General features: G+C 43.3%; 1 protein-coding gene across 2 annotated transcripts in view; it reads right to left on the bottom strand.

Moving 5' to 3' along the window:
* The window catches only part of VPS39 (VPS39 subunit of HOPS complex), a 251,793-nt gene that overhangs the window by 151,027 nt on the left and 83,166 nt on the right, over window positions 1-17,600 (bottom strand). For both annotated transcript variants that reach the window (XM_044271213.1, XM_044271214.1), the window contains exon 6: window positions 13,677-13,775. In XM_044271213.1, the coding sequence (XP_044127148.1) occupies window positions 13,677-13,775 (99 nt within the window). The remainder of the gene's footprint in view (window positions 1-13,676; window positions 13,776-17,600) is intronic.

Here is a 17,600-nt window from a genome sequence, read left to right as displayed (position 1 = left end):
ATTGTAATTATTATTGGAGCCATTATGAGGCATAACTTTTCAATCCCTTTTTATAAAAAATTTCGGAGGTTAGATGAACAAAAGAAAAGTAATCTATCATTTTTTGGGGGGAGTTTACCTTATAGAATAATTTACACGATAACTTTATTTAGCAAGTTTAACCACCTCAGCTCCCCTAGCTTAAACCCCCTTAATGACCAGACCACTTTTTACAATTCTGCACTACACTAATTTCACGGTTTATTGCTCGGTCATACAACTTACCGCTCAAATGAATTTTACCTCCTTTTCTTCTCACTAATAGAGCTTTAATTTGGTGGTACTTCATTGCTGCTGACATTTTTACTTTTTTTGCTATTAATCGAAATTGACCGTAATTTTTTCAAACAAATGACATTTTTCAATTTCTGTTGTAAAATTTTTCTAATAAAACTGCATTTCTATATGAATTTTTCTCTAAATTTATTTTTCTACATATCTTTGATAAAAAAAAATGCAATATTTATAGCATTTTTCAAACTATGGTACAAAAATGTGAATTTCCGCATTTTGAAGCAGCTCTGACTTTCTGAGCACCTGTCATGTTTCCTGAGGTTCTACAATGCCCAGACAGAAGAAACACCCCACAAATGACCCCATTTCGGAAAGTAGACACCCTAAGGTATTCGCTGATGGGCATAGTGAGTTCATGGAATTTTTTACTTTTTGTCACAAGTTAGCGGAAAATGATTGTAAGAAAAAAATAAAAATAAAGTCTCATATTGCACTATCTTGTGACAAAAAAATAAAATTTTACATGAACTCACCATACCCCTCACGGAATACCTTGGGGTGTCTTCTTTCCAAAATGGGGTCACATGTGGGGTATTTATACTGCCCTTGCATTTTAGGGGCCCTAAAGCGTGAGAAGTAGTTTCGAATCCAAATGCATAAAAATGCCCTGTGAAATTCTGAAAGTACTCATTGGAATTTGGGCCCCTTTGCGCATCTTGGCTGCAAAAAAGTGTCACACATGTGGTATCGCCGTACTCAGGAGAAGTAAGGCAATGTGTTTTGGGGTGTCTTTTTACATATACCCATGCGGGGCGAGAGAAATATCTCTCTAAAAGACAACTTCTCCAATTTTTTTATACAAAGTTGTCATTTGACAGAGATATTTCTCTCACCCAGCACGGGTATATGTAAAAAGACACTCAGAAACACATTTCCCTACTTCTCCTGAGTACGGCGATACTACATGTGTGACATTTTGAAGCCTAGCCAAATTCCAATGAGTACCTTTTAGGAGGGCATTTTTAGACATTTGGATTCCAGACTTCTTCTCACGCTTTAGGGCTCCTAAAATGCCAGGGCAGTGTAAATACTCCACATGTGACCCCATTTTGGAAAGAAGACACCCCAGGGTGTCCGTGAGGGGCATGGCGAGTTCATAAAAGATTTTTTATTTTATTTTGCACAAGTTAGCGGAAATTGATTTTTTTTTGTTTTTTGTCACAAAGTCTCAATTTCCGCTAACTTGGGACAAAAAGTTCAATCTTTCATGGACTCAATATGCCCCTCAGCGAATACCTTGGGGTGTCTTCTTTCCAAAATGGGGTCATTTGTGGGGTGTTTGTACTGCCCTGGCATTTGAGGGTCTCTGCAATCATTACATGTATGGCCAGCATTAGGAGTTTCTGCTATTCTCTTTATATTGAGCATACGGGTAATGAGATTTTTTTTTTTTTCCGTTCAGCCTTTGGGCTGAAAGAAAAAATGAACGGCACAGATTTCTTCATTCACATCGATCAATGTGGATAATAAAATCTCAGCCATAAAATGTGCAAGGAAAAAAAAAAAGGAGGGGAAAGGCGTCTGCCAGGACATAGGAGCTCCGCCAAACCCACTGAGCTCGTATGCCCTGGCAAACCTGATTTCTCCACTCACATCAATCGATGTGGATGAATAAATCATTGCCAGAATTTTTTTTATTTATTTTTTATAAAAAATGTGTGCCCCTCGGCTCATAAGCCTCGGCAAACGTATCTTTTTTACTGCAGCGGAGAAATCTCGTCTTGCAGCGCCGCATACACGACTTTTGTGTAATCTGACAGCAACGCAATGCTTCTGTCAGAATGCACATCAGTGCTGCAGCTGGTCGATCGGTTGGTCCTCCTAAAAGGTAAAAAAAACAAAAACTAATAAAAATTGGCCGCAACGCAATAAATGTATTAACATTAACTTTATATAACATTTGAAACAGAACATTAACTTTTAAAAACTTTATTGAACTTTTGGAACATTAACTTTTGCTTACCTGTGATTTTTTATTTATTTACCTTTATAGGAAAAACCTCTCCTTCCCCATGGGACAATGTGCAAAGCGTAAAGCGCCCAGAGATGTGGTGAAGTACATTATGTACTTTGTCCCAGGTGAAAGGAGAGGTTTGCAGCAGCTGTGAGTGAAAGGGCCCTAAGAGCCCTGTGTGCCTGTCCTGTGTCACGCAATCCCTATACTAATAGTGTACCTGTGTGTGGTACTTCCGGAAACACCGGTCAGTGCAGTCAGGACAGAAACGCCTTATTCCACTCCTGCTACAGACACAACATATTTTTCGGGTTTGAGGTGCTAGCAACGACATTGGGGAAATGTCGCTCGTGTAGACGGCTCACTACACTGGTGGTTGGGGCCCCTAAAATGCAAGGTTCTCGATGATCTCTTCCTGAAATTTGAGGAAGGATCTTGTTCTCCCAGCTTTAATGTAGAGAACAAAACTATTGTACAGTGCCAATTGAATTAAATATACAGACACCTTCTTATACCAGCATCTGGTCCTGCGGGAAGTAAATAAGGAGCCAACATCTGGTCATTGAAGTCCACCCCTCCCATGAACGAATTATAGTTGTGGACACAGAGGGGGCTTTTCAATGACTCCAGTTCCTCATTCAATTTCGATTGTCGTGTCTGCGTGAATGGAGGAGAGCGTGTAAACGTCATGCTTGTCTCTCCATTTCACCGCTAGCAGTTCTTCGTTACACAAGGCAGCCCTCTTCCCCCTTGCAAGACGGGTGGTAACGAGCCGTTGGGGGAAGCCCCGGCGACTATGTCGCGCGGTGCCACAGCAGCCAATCTGTTCTAGAAACAAATGACTGAAGAGGGGCACACTTGTGTAGAAATTGTCCACATAAAGATGGTACCCTTTGCCAAATAAGGGTGACACTAAGTCCCAGACTGTCTTCCCACTGCTCCCCAGGTAGTCAGGGCAACCGACCGGCTCCAGGGTCTGATCTTTACCCTCATAGACTTGAAATTTGTGCGTACAGCCTGTGGCCCTTTCACAGAGCTTATACAATTTGACCCCATACCGGGCGTGCTTGCTTGGGATGTATTGTTTGAAGCCAAGGCGCCCGGTAAAATGTATCAGGGACTCATCTATGCAGATGTTTTGCTCAGGGGTATACAAATCAGCAAATTTGGTGTTAAAGTGGTCTATGAGGGGCCGAATTTTGTGGAGCCGGTCAAAAGCTGGGTGGCCTCTGGGACGAGAGGTGCTGTTGTCACTAAAGTGCAGGAAACGCAGGATGTTCTCAAATCGTGTTCTAGACATGACAGCAGAGAACATGGGCATGTGATGAATTGGGTTCGTGGACCAATATGACCGCAATTCATGCTTTTTTGTCAGGCCCATGTTGAGGAGAAGGCCCAGAAAAGTTTTAAATTCGGAAACTTGGACGGGTTTTCACCGGAAAGACTGGGCATAAAAGCTTCCCGGGTTAGCGGCTATAAATTGAGTGGCATACCGGTTTGTTTCTGCCACGACTAAGTCCAAGAGCTCTGCAGTCAACAACAGCTAAAAAAAAAAAACAGTGCCGATCCGATCTGAGCTGTCTTAACCCAAACTCCAGACTGGGCGGTGAAAGGGGGAACTACTGGTGCGGCTGAAGTTGGGGGCTGCCAATCAGGGTTTGCCAGCACCTCAGGGACTCTACGGGGCTGTCTGTGCAGTGGCTGCGACGGGGGAACATATGCACGTGCCACCGTACCATCTTCAACTGCCTTTCTGGTGCTCGCCACTTCACCATGTTCTACGGCAGTGCTGGTACTAGGTCCAGGATGGGCTGCGCTGCTGGTGTATGCCTCACCACGTAATCCGACAGCGCCAGCCCCACTCTGCTGCCCTTGAAGCGGATCCTGCACAACCTGTGGTATCAGGGACCTCAACCTCATCGTCCGAACTTTGGGTCAGACTGCCACTGCTTTCTACAGGTTCGTATTCTGACCCGTTGGATTCGTCAGATGAGGGTTCCCATTCCTCATCCGACTGGGTCAGGGTATTCCCTGAGACTACACAAGAGAAAAAGCAAGCCTGTCTTACAAATGGGAGGCTAGCGAAGTACAGGAATCTGCTGCGATTGATAAAAAGAATATCAAAACTGATTATTATTTTTTTATCGCCACAGCACTTGTGAAGTGATTGTGCAGTGATAAAAAAAAAAAAAAAAAATTGTCACTGCGGCGCGACGGGAGTTGGTGAACGCACGTGTGGGCGACCATTCAGGCCTGATCGGGCAAACACTGTGTTTTGGGTGGAGGGCGAGCTAAAGTGACACTAATACTATTATAGATCTGACTGTGATCAGTTCTGATCACTTACAGATACTATAAAAGTACCAATGCTGATTAGCGATACGCTAATCAGCGAATCAGTGACTGCGGTGCGGTGGGCTGGGCGATAACCGATGCTAACTACCTACCAAAGGGGCCTAAACTAACCTAAAACCTAACCGTCAATACTGGTGGGAAAAAAAAGTGACAGTTTACACTGATCACTTTTTTCCCTTTCACTAGTGATTGACAGGGGTGATCAATGGGTTAATTGGGGTGATCTGGGGCTAAGTGTGTAGTGTTTGGTGTACTCACTGTGATCTGTGCTCTCTGCTGGGACCAACCGACGAAAGGGACCCAAGAGAGAGCACAGAAGCCATTTAACACACTATATTTATAAATATAGTGCGTTAAATGTATATTTACTGCCTAAATAAAGTAGGGCTGCAGCTAACGATTATTTGAATAATCGATTAGTTGCCGATTAATTTCTACGATTAATCGATTAATCGGGAAAAACGACAAAATTACAAAACAGAGAGGTTTATATGATCTTACTTGAAAAATTATGTTCAAAGGCCATATTAAAACAAATTGTGGACGACACTTATGGGGGATCTGTGGACGACACTTATGGGGGATCTGTGGACGACACTTATGGGGGATCTGTGGACGACACTTATGGGGGATCTGTGGACGACACTTATGGGGGATCTGTGGACGACACTTATGGGGGATCTGTGGACGACACTTATGGGGGATCTGTGGACGACACTTATGCGGGATCTGTGGACGACACTTATGCGGGATCTGTGGACGACACTTATGGGGGATCTGTGGACGACACTTATGGGGGATCTGTGGACGACACTTATGGGGGATCTGTGGACGACACTTATGGGGGATCTGTGGACGACACTTATGGGGGATCTGTGAACGACACTTATGGGGGATCTGTGGACGACACTTATGGGGGATCTGTGGACGACACTTATGGGGGATCTGTGGACGACACTTATGGGGGATCTGTGGACGACACTTATGGGGGATCTGTGGACGACACTTATGGGGGATCTGTGACGACACTTATGGGGGATCTGTGGACGACACTTATGGGGGGATCTGTGGACGACACTTATGGGGGGATCTGTGGACGACACTTATGGGGGATCTGTGGACGACACTATTATGGGGGATCTGTGGACGACACTATTATGGGGGATCTGTGGACGACACTATTATGGGGGATCTGTGGACGGCGTAGTTATGGAGAGGGGGATCTGTGGACGGCGTAGTTATGGAGAGGGTGATCTGTGGACGGCGTAGTTATGGAGAGGGGGATATGTGCACTGTTATGGGCATAACAGTGCACAGATCCCTTTCCTCATAACAGTGCACAGATCCCCCTTCCCATAGCAGTGCCATACACAGACCCCCCCTCCTCCCCATAGCAGTGCTATACACAGACCCCCCTTCCCATAGCAGTGCCATAGACAGATCCCCCCTCCCCCTTCCCCCTAACAGCCCCGGCCCCGATGCTTGCATCTTTATTTTACCTTTTTACAATGACGCTCCCGCTCCTGTAACAGCCAGCCAGGCAGAGCGGACGGCGGCGTAACGTCACTCAATCACGTGACGCGCCTGCTCCGCCCACTTCATGAATGAAGGAGGCGGAGCAGGCGTGTCACGTGATTGAGTGACGTTACGCCGCCGTCCGCTCTGCCTGGCTGTTACAGGAGCGGGAGCGTCATTGTAAAAAGGTAAAATAAAGATGCAGCGACCACCCGCCCGCCCGAATAGCAACGAATCGGCGATTATTCGATAACTGGATTCGTCGACAACGAATCCAGTTATCGAATATAATCGATTACATCGATTAATCGTTGCAGCCCTAAAATAAAGTACGCTAAAAACAGTTTATTATATTATCTATTAAAAGTCTCTGCAACAAATTAGGCTTGGTAGGGTGAAAGGGGATATCTCAGACTAATGATGCTGATCCCTACAAAAACTCCTACCACTAGAACTCCAATAAAAAGGAGTAAATAGTGTATGGTGTGGTTCCTCTACCAGCAATGGGGAAATGGACATCCAGAAACAACAAATGCACCTGATTGAAACAGTATATAGTGTGGCAGGTCTCCTAATAACGGGGAGAAACTGCACACCACACAATGTCAGGTTACACTAAAAGGATGGACCAACCCTCAACCGGTGGCTTATACACAGGAACGAACCACTGGGCTCCTATAGTCACCAAAAGTCAGTCTGTAGCTGTATTAACAGAAATATATTGCTCGACGCGTTTCTCTTGTCCAACTTATTTGTTGGTTCATCAGGAGCAAGTTATAAAGTCCACTGCTGTCACTGAATATCACCCCCTCACACTGAGTGTACAACAGAGCGACAGGGAACTTCGCAACATCTGACTGTAAATATGCTGCATGCCACTGATGTCGTGCATGCAGCACTAATCAATCACCAAGTCCACTGCTACCGCTAGATGTTATCCCCTCACACTGGGTACAGCGGTTAACAGGGAACTCAGTATTGTGCTCAGTATATGCTGCACGCCACTGATGAAGTGCGTGCAGCAGAGAGCCTCCGGCAATGTGGCCGTGACCCGCGCGTAGCGCGGACTTGTTTAAATGGAGGAAACACCTCCCATCTGTGAAGCCAACTCACAAAGTGCCCAATCAGGAACAGAACACGTCATCCGACTGCGCACCAATCCATCCGTCGCAGCCGGATGACGCGCAATCCATCCTATCGTCAATCCAAGACTTGAAAAATCCTGGCTCCATCCACTCACAAGCGTCACCTGTAGGGGAGGGGAAGAAATTGATGACGAATGCCTTCTCCCTTCACTGTATCGTATACTGCAACAGGAGGGAGGAATAATAAGAGGTCTGTGACGATTGCTTCAGTTTCACATATATAGGGGACATCACAAGCATAGAGATACATAGCTATAAAGTCCACACTTCTTGTAACTATTAATTATTAAAGGAGGATAAATACATACCCCCCATAATAAGTGACTCAGGTGCATTTGTTTCTGGATGTCCATTTCCCCATTGCTATTTTTATTGGAGTTCTAGTGGTAGGAGTTTTTGTAGGGATCAGCATCATTAGTCTGAGATATCCCCTTCACCCTACCAAGCCTAATTTGTTGCGGAGACTTTTAATAGATAATATAATAAACTGTTTTTAGCGTACTTTATTTAGGTAGTAAATATATATTTTGGATAGTACGTAAACAATACCTATTGAATTTAGTTAATCAGACTTTACTTGCTAAATATTGTGATGGCGGGTTTCCTGTCAGGGGACATTACTTCAGATACATGGCTAGGTAATCCTAAAGAAGTATTTTCAGAGCAGGACCTCCCTACCTAGGCATACACGCCCAATATTATAGTTATGTTTAAGAATCTGACTAGGGTGTATAAAAATCAGGTCAGATCGTGGTGGGAGATCCAAACTCTAGAAATTTACCTTAAAAATAAAATAAATAGAGAAATCCGGTTCTACCCAACCTTAGGCTCAGATCTGAGTCTTTGATGAACAAATGGGAGAAGGAATCAATTGAGTCATCATTACGATTGATGAAATTCCTTCTTGATGAAGAGAAAGAATTGCTGGCCAAAAATACGATAGAGCTAAAAGAAACTATTGAGGCCGCGAAAAAGTTCTCTCCTTTACTGGATTTCTCTTAAGGGAAACTTTATTACAGCAATCAGTGGAGAGGTTCACTGGATATCTAAAAGAAAGAAAGCACAATCAATTTGTGAGGGACAGTAAAGATTTTAGAGAGGGCAAAATTAGAGTTTGCCGGTCCACAAAAAGATAAAACATACGAACGAGAGTGAAACAGAACTATCCTCCTCTGAATACGAAACAGATCCTGAAACTGGATCTGGCTCACGCCAAAACAAACGCGGTAGAGGAAGAGGCAGAGGTAGGGGAAGAGGTAGAGGTGCAGAATATTCTCGTGGTAGGGGACGTGGCAACAGTGAGAGAGGACATCGAGGAGGTTTTTTAGGGACACCTCTGGGGTCCTTGGAACCGACTCAATTTACAAGCGAATATCCACTCAGGAACAGAAAAGGCAAATAAAGAGGTGTGGACTAGTGGACACTTCACAAATTATTAACCTTTCCAAACGTACCCTGACCACCGCGGAAATGACAGTTTTGAGTAAAGGTTTATCCTTCGTACCTGAGTGTAGATTCAATCCTTTTACATGGGTGAAAGATATCAATTTATTTATTAGAAAACTGAAATGTTAGACTACTTGCAGATCTTTTGGTGGAAAGTGATAGAAACACAGGGGAAGGACCGTTTACCGATCTAAAACCTGTATCTAAGAAGTTCCCCCCGCTGCCCAATAATTCGCCTTTAGATGTCTTTCTCACTGTTGTCACGGACAGATTACGGTCTCTACACGTTCGGAATCCACATCCAAGTAACCTGTCTGAGCAGGAGCAGCTGGCATTAATGCAACTACAACAAGATGCCACTGTTATAATCAAGCCCTCAGATAAGGGGGGCAATGTAGTTGTTCTCGATGTCAGCTGTTATGTTCAGATGTGCAAGAGGATTCTCGACGACAACACCTGTTATACTAAACTGGATCATAATCCCCTTGAGGCCTACAAAAAGGAACTTGGCCAGATTCTAAGTAGGGCAAAATGGCGCAAATTGATAAGTGCGAATGAGCTAGCTTATCTTTTGCCTGCATACCCGACACTACCGGCCTTTTATAGTCTACCCAAAATACACAAGGGGACTAACCCTTTAAAAGGGAGGCCGATAGTGTCGGGTATTGGCAGCCTTACTGAAAGAATAAGTGTTTATGTTGACAGGATTTTGAGACCATTTGTATCCAGCCTACCGTCTTTTGTGAGAGCATCTCCTAAAAATTAAAAATTCTGGAGATACCCCTGTGGCACAACACGTGGCCATTTGCCATCCTGGCAATTTGGATTGTTTTAAATTCCAAGGAATAGAACATGTCAGGCCACCACCCAGGGGAGGTGACATCGACACGCTGTTGCTTAAAAAAGAGGCACAGTGGATATTCACCCTCAACACTGTGAAGCCCAGTGGCCTAAACGATGCGATTTCATTTGCCTGTTTTATTGAATGACTTCCAGTAGCTGATTTCACTCTCCATTATGTCATGTAATCATTTATATGAGATGATGCATTGGTTTGTGATACTATTGCTTCCCTTTAGATCTTTTACATCCTATATAAATAATTTATTTATCTATCTGGATATTCTGGTGCTCATCTTTCTCGTATTCCCTTGTCAGCATAATTGCCACTTTTTTGTCACTTATTATGTATTAATCCTCCTTTAATAATTAATAGTTACAAGAAGTGTGGACTTTATAGCTATGTATCTCTATGCTAGTGATGTCCCCTATATATGTGAAGCTGAAGCAATCGTCACAGACCTCTTATTATTCCTCCCTCCTGTTGCAGTATACGATACAGTGAAGGGAGAAGGCATTCGTCATCAATTTCTTCCTCTCCCCTACAAGTGACGCTCATGGGTGGGCGGAGCCAGGATTCTCAAGTCTTGGATTGACGATAGGATGGATTGCGCGTCATCCGGCTGCGACGGATGGATTGGTGCGCAGTCGGATGACGTGTTCTGTTCCTGATTGGGCACTTTGTGAGTTGGCGTTTCCTCTATTTAAACAAGTCCGCGCTACGCGCGGGTCACGGCCGCATTGCCGGAGGCTCTCTGCTGCACGCACGTCATCAGTGGCGTGCAGCATATTCTCTGTTAAAACAATCCTGAGCTCCCTGTTAACCGCTGTACCCAGTGTGAGGGGATAACATCTAGCGGTAGTAGTGGACTTGGTGATTGATTAGTGCTGCATGCACGACATCAGTGGCATGCAGCATATTTACAGTCAGATGTTGCGAAGTTCCCTGTCGCTCTGTTGTACACTCAGTGTGAGGGGGTGATATTCAGTGACAGCAGTGGACTTTATAACTTGCTCCTGATGAACCAAAAAATAAGTTGGACAGGAGAAACGCGTTGAGCAATATATTTCTGTTAATACAGCTACAGACTGACTTTTGCTGACTATAGGAGCCCAGTGGTTCGTTCCTGTGCATAAGCCACCGGTTGAGGGTTGGTCCATCCTTTTAGTGTAACCTGACATTGTTTGGTGTGCAGTTTCTCCCCGTTATTAGGAGACCTGCCACACTATATACTGTTTCAATCAGGTGCATTTGTTTCTGGATGTCATTTCCCCATTGCTGGTAGAGGAACCACACCATACACTATTTACTCCTTTTTATTGGAGTTCTAGTGGTAGGAGTTTTTGTAGGGATCAGCATCATTAGTCTGAGATATCCCCTTTCACCCTACCAAGCCTAATTTGTTGCGGAGACTTTTAATAGATAATATAATAAACTGTTTTTAGCGTACTTTATTTAGGCAGTAAATATATATTTTGGATAGTACGTAAACAATACCTATTGAATTTAGTTAGTGCGTTAAATGGCTTTTGATTTGATTTTTCAAAAGTCACCAGCCTACCAGCGATCATCATTGGCTGGCAGGCTGGTGACGAACTTCTTCTGCGCCGATTCCCATGCGCAGTGCGGGCCGGCTCTGCTCGAAATCTCGCGTGAGGACGCATCGGCGCGTCCAGGAGGAACAACAGGGCCGCCGCCAGGACGCAATCCTGCGTGCGGCGGTCCTGAGGAGGTTAAAGCACGTATGGCAATAGCTAATTTATATAGTTTCTACTGGGCATTAACATATTCTAGCACTAATAACATTTTTATTTTTCTGTCAAGGCAGCTGTGTGAGGGCATATTCTTTTTTTGTGGGACTGGCTGTTTTTAACAATATCATTTTGGGCTACATATAGCCTAGTAATCTCTTTTGTACCTTATTAAGATGGTCAAATAATAGCAATTCTGTCAATTATTTTTACTTTATTAAGGTTCAACATGTGGGGCAAATTACATTATAACTTTATTCTGTGAGTTGATATTATTTGGAACATACCAAATGTATGTATTTTTCATGTTGTACAAATTTTGCATTCTACTTTATTTAAAAAAAATCATGTTTCAGATGAACTTATGAGACCCATAAGTTTTTATGTTCTCATTGAGGGCTTTCTTTTTTACAGGACAAGTTGTGATTTTTATTAGTACCATTTGTGAGAACGTATAATATTTTTGTCGCTCTTTTTACACCATTACAGCATTTCGGTCATTGTTAGAATTTTTTTCTGCAGCGTTCATCATGTGGTTTCAATTTATAGATGTTTTTTTCTGATGTGTATGGGCACCTTTAGCACTTAGTTCTTTTCCATCAGTTGTGTATTTTAAAGATGGAGCCCACTCTGGAGCAAAGCAGACACCATAGTAGTTTCACACCAGGCACCTGGCGCTAATGTCTGCAAACGGTGATAACACTGGTTGCAGACATTTAATCCCTCAGATGCTGTAATCAGTTGTGAGAATGGCAACCGAAGCGGCTTTCCACTGGGAGCGCTGCTCCCCAGTAGCCCAACACACCTTACCCATGCTGAGATCAGGGAAGCCGGTCATTCATGTTAATAGCACGTTCAATACTATTACAGCTGTAATTCTTATGGAGGCCTGAAGTTGGCAGGGCTCCATAAGAAAACAGTGAATCTGCTATACACTGCAATGCTAAATCATTGCAGTGTAAGGAAGAAGTGATCTGAAGATCATATATTCAAGAACCCTAGGAAGGGCTTAAAAAAATATAAAAAAAAAGTGAAACACTTTTAAAAATAATAAATTATATAAAAATTCAAAGCATCCCCTTAAAGGGTTTGTCTCATCATAGACAATGGGGGCATATCGCTAGGATATGCTCCTATTGTCTTATAGGTGTGGGTCCCACTGCTGGGACCCACACCTATATTGAGAATGGGCCAGGCACGGTGGTTGCTGGAGGACTCCGGTCCGTCCACCACCAAGCCAGCTCCCCATAGAAGTGAATGGGAGCACACTGCGCATGACCGGCCACCCCTCCCATTCACTTCTATGGGCTCAACGGAAATAGCCAAGCCTGTGCTTGGTTATTTTCGCCGGCCCCATAGAAAAGGAATGGAGGGCGGCTGCACATGCACAGTGTGCCCTTTTTCACTTGCAGGGCTCCGTTCTCTATATAAGTGCGGGTCCCAACAGTGGGACCCGCACCTATAAGACAATGGGGGCATATCTTAGCGGTATGCCCCCATTGTCTGTCATGAGATAACCCCTTTAATAAAATAAACAACAACAAAAAATAATCATAAATCATATGCACAGCTGCATCCGAAACTATTAACAAAAATGATTAGCATTTTTTTCATTGCCTCACCTCCTAAAAATTAAATTAAAAAGTAATCAAAAAGTTATACTCCTAAATGGTTTTAATTAATAAAAACTACAAATAGCCCCCTAAAAAAATGAGCCCTCACACGGTTTTGTAGATAGAAATACCGAAAAGTGGGGTCAGATTATGGCATTGCAAAGAAAAAAAAAAGTTTTTATTTTTTTATTTATATTAACACACAAGAAAAACTATATGTATTGTGGTTTTGCTGTAATTATACTGACCCGGAGAATTAAGGGAACAGGTCAGTTTTACCACATATGGAACATAGTAAAGATAAAATCCATAAAACTATAGCACAATTGTATTTTTGTTTCCAATTCCACCTCATTTGGATTTTTTTTCCAGCTTCCCACTACATCATATGCAATAATAAATGGTGACATTATAAAGTGCAAAATGTCCCGCCAAAAAACAAGCCCTCATACGTCTATATGAACGCAAAAATAAAAAGTTATGGCTGTGGGAAGGCAGGTAGTAAGAAACGAAAATGCAAAAAAGGGGAAACTGACATGTCCTGCAATAATGGTGCTACAGACTGCACTCTTTTTGTATTCAAGATCAAAATAACTGACCAAACAACTGAAGTGTGAACATAGCTTTCCCCATTTCATGAAAAAATGTAAACATTTTATACATTTATGTTTGTCTAAAAGCATATAAACAAAACAGGTTCCATTTACATTTGCACTTAATCACCTGAAGTTCATGAAATGAACGATCCTTCCAGTAATACAGTTGCAGTTTTCTACGTACAGCCACGCACATCTTTAGCATTTCTTCACCTGTTTTAGTATGCTGGAAAAAAAAGTGCTAACATTAAATGTCCAACCAGTATAAATTCACTTTATCAATTACAGTTGCAATAATTCAGGCGTTAGTAAGGCCTCTTGCACAGGACCGTATTTTTTTTCCATTTCCGTTCAGTTTTTTTGGGGCGTTCCGTTTTCGGTCCGTATGCAGAACCATTCACTTCAATGGGTGCGTAAAAACAACAGAAGGTACTCCATATGCATTCCGTTTCCGTATTTCCGTTCCCTTCAAAAGATAGAACATGTCCTATGTTCACTTCCCGCGGCTCCATTCAAGTTAATGGTTCGCAAAAAAACCTGAATGCATAAGGAATGCATCCGTATGTCTTCTGTATCCGTTCCGTTAATGTACTTACTGTTTAAACATTATTGTATGCTTCTGTTTCCGATCTGCCAAAAAACAGATCACAAACTGGAGACCAAACAAAAAAACGGCAAAACAGAACGGAAACAGTACTGAAACAAAAAAAAAAATGGAAAAAACGGATCAGTTTTAAACGGACCGCAAAACCATGCGGTCTTGTGCAAGAGGCCTAAATCAAAGAAAAATAGTCCAAAACTGAAGTAAAAAAAAATCCCACAAAGGAGATTCTTCATCTATGTACGGAATATGTGACAAGAGTCTGATTGCCTAGGGGTCCTACAGCTGGATCCCATAAAAATCATTAAAACTAGAGTTTGAATCTAGCAGTGGACACACATGCGCCGTCCTGCTTCATGTAGATAGCATCTGTCACTACAATTACCCCTACTAAACCAAGAACAGGGGTGTGCGACCTGTGCAGCCTTCACTTCTGGAAGGGCGTGCCAGAAAACATAAATTGCTTACCCGTAATTGTTTTTCTTGAAACCCATGACAGCACCCATGCGTCATGGACCTCCCATTAATGACAGGAAACCTGAGGATATAAAAAGTTCACACCCCCACCACACCTTAGTGATTTACAAGGAAAAGACCCTCCGGATGTGTGATAACACAAAAAAAAAAAAAAAGTTAAAGAGATACACCTAAGCCAAGGAACCAAGGCTTGGGTTCCTTGGCTTGGATGTTCATCTATTCTCCAATCCTTAGTGGATTGCAGGTACGGTAAGTGATTAAACATCTTCTAGCTAGACAGTGAAAATGTTGTTCTCTAGAATTATTGGGATTAACACAAAAAAGGTAGAATTATGTTCTGGTTTCTGTGGAAGTCAGAAACCACCTTAGACAAGAAAAAGGGTAAAGGCCTTAAAATGGCTTTATCTTTCAAAATATTTGTATAAGGAGGGAAAGCTGAAACGGCCTGGATCTCCAAAACTCGTCTAACAGACGTGATAGCTAACAAAAAGGCAATTTTTAAAGTGAGCATCTAGATCGGTATCTACTAATTAGGTTCAAATGGGGAATGAGTCAAGGCAGATAATACACAATTTAAATCCCATGGGGGAGACAGAGGTCTCAAAGAGGGCCGTAATTTGGAGGCTACGGATAAGAACCTTTTTATCCAAGAGTGATATGTTAGTCTAGAATCAAACTCAGGGCCGCTACTTGGACTTTTAGGTTGGGTTCACACGGGCGTCACGTTTTGGCTTAGGATGCGCCCTGGGTGCATTGCGGCAAACCCGCACAAGTAGGTACCCAATTGCAGTCAGTTTTGACTGCAATTGCGTTCCGTTGTTCAGTTTTTATCGCGTGGGTGCAATGCATTTTGCTTGCGCGTGATAAAAAAATGAATGTAGTACCCAGACCCGAACTTTGGGTTTGGGTTCGGTGTTGTGTAGATGTAATTATTTTCCCTTATAACACGGTTATAAGGGAAAATAATAGCATTCATTAACACAGAATGCTTAGTAGAAAGTCAATTGAGGGTTAAAAAAATTAATAAATAAATTACATCACCTCCTTCAATTGATTGCGTAGCTGCCGGTCTCCTGTTCTTTCTTCAGGACCTGTCAAAGGACCTGTGGTGACGTCACTGAGCTCATCACATGGTCCAATCACATTGTCCATAACCACATGATGGGCTGTGTGATTGGACCATGTGATGTGACGTCACCACAGGTCCTTTAGCCGGCAGCTCATGATTAAAGAAGTAAGAAGAGATCATGATCAAGAGGAGGTGAATCAATTATTTTTTATTTTTTAACTCTCAATTGACCTTCTACTAAGCATTCTGTATTAAAGAATGCTATTATTTCCCCTTATAACCATGTTATAAGGGGAAATAATACAGTGAATAGACTGTCATCTTAGCAACCATGCGTGAAAATCGCACCGCATCTGCACTTGCTTGCGGATGCTTGCGATTTTCACACATCCCCATTCACTTCTATGGGGCCTGCGTTGCATGATGAACGCACAATATAGAGCATGCTGCGATTTTCACGCAACGCAGAGGTGACTGGGTCCGGATTCAGTGCGGCTGCAAGGCGTTCACCTCACGCATTGCACCCGCGCGGAAATCTCGCCCGTGTGAACCCAGCCTTAGTTGAACTTTTTAGATTCTTGTTCAGGCCTGCTTGCAAGAAATTTACTATGTCAGGCACACAAGGTGCCTGCAAGGGGTCCTGACCTTCCCAAAAATTTGGCGAAAGTATCCCAAACTTTAACACACTTTTTAGCCGTGACTTCGTTCCTGTTCGCCAGTAAAGTGGAAACTACCTAATTCGACAAGCCCCTCCTTGCCCATATACTTTCAATTTCCAGGCTGCTAGTTGTAGTAGATCTGGTCTGGGGGTGACAAACTGGACCTGATGCAGAAGGTTGTCCCACACTGGAAACGTCTATGGGGGTTCCACCGCTAGGTTTTATAACATTGAGAACCAAGCTCTTTTGGGCCATCTTGGAGCTATTAAAATTATAGAAGCCCTCTCCTGGATAACTTTCTTAAGGACTCTGGGAATGAGTTAATACGGAGGGCCGGCATATCCGAACTCCTGATGCCATGACTGGGTTAAAGCGTCTATTTCCATTGGGAAGTCCATTCTGTTGAGAGAAAAAAAATCTGTCTACCTTCTTGTATTCTCTCATTGCAAAGAGATCTATAGTTGGTAGTAGGGTTGCACCGGGTATCGAATTATCGATACCCAATCAATATTTTTGTACCAGTATCTAATGCACAGCCTAGTATCAGAGAACATTGAGCGTGCTACTCTCAGCGAGCGCCATGTTCCCTCAGCAGCACAGGGGAGAAGGAGTCTCTCCCACCCCCCTGTGCCACTGCCACCAATGAGAAGAGAGAGGGGAGGGGCTGTGGCCACTGTGCCACCAATGAAGATAACTAAACCATTAACACAAATACAGAAAGCAGGTGTCGGCGGCAGAATCACTTAGCCGGCACCCGACCTCTATGACAGGGAGCTGCGATCAGCAGCAGTAAAACCCTCAGGTGCCGCACCTGAAGGGTTAACTGACGCTGATCACAGCTCCCTATTATAGAGGTCGGGTGTCGGCTATGTGATTCTGCCACCGACACCCGCTTCCTGTATTTGCATTAATGGTTTAAAAACATTGGTGGTGCAATGCCCCCCCCCCCAACCCCCTCTAGTATTAAAGGGCTTCTGTCACCCCCAAAACCCCTTTTTTTGGGGGGGGGGGGGCTTGTTAAAATTGTTATTTAACGACTATTCCCTATATAGGGATCTTACCTTTGTCTGTGGCTTCTTTTCCTTAAAAAACGATTTTTTAAAATATGCAAATCGCTTCACTACCAGACAGGGCCAGCAGCGATCTCCTCCTCCGGCTGGCCCTGTCAGCATTTCAAAAATCCCACGCTTGTCTTCATTCTTTTAAAATATGCTTCACTACCAGCAAGTAGGGCGTCTACTTGCT

This window comes from Bufo gargarizans, chromosome 11 (assembly GCF_014858855.1).
Source record: "Bufo gargarizans isolate SCDJY-AF-19 chromosome 11, ASM1485885v1, whole genome shotgun sequence".
NCBI classification, from domain to species: Eukaryota; Metazoa; Chordata; class Amphibia; order Anura; family Bufonidae; genus Bufo; species Bufo gargarizans.
This window is presented reverse-complemented; position numbering and strand designations above follow the sequence as displayed.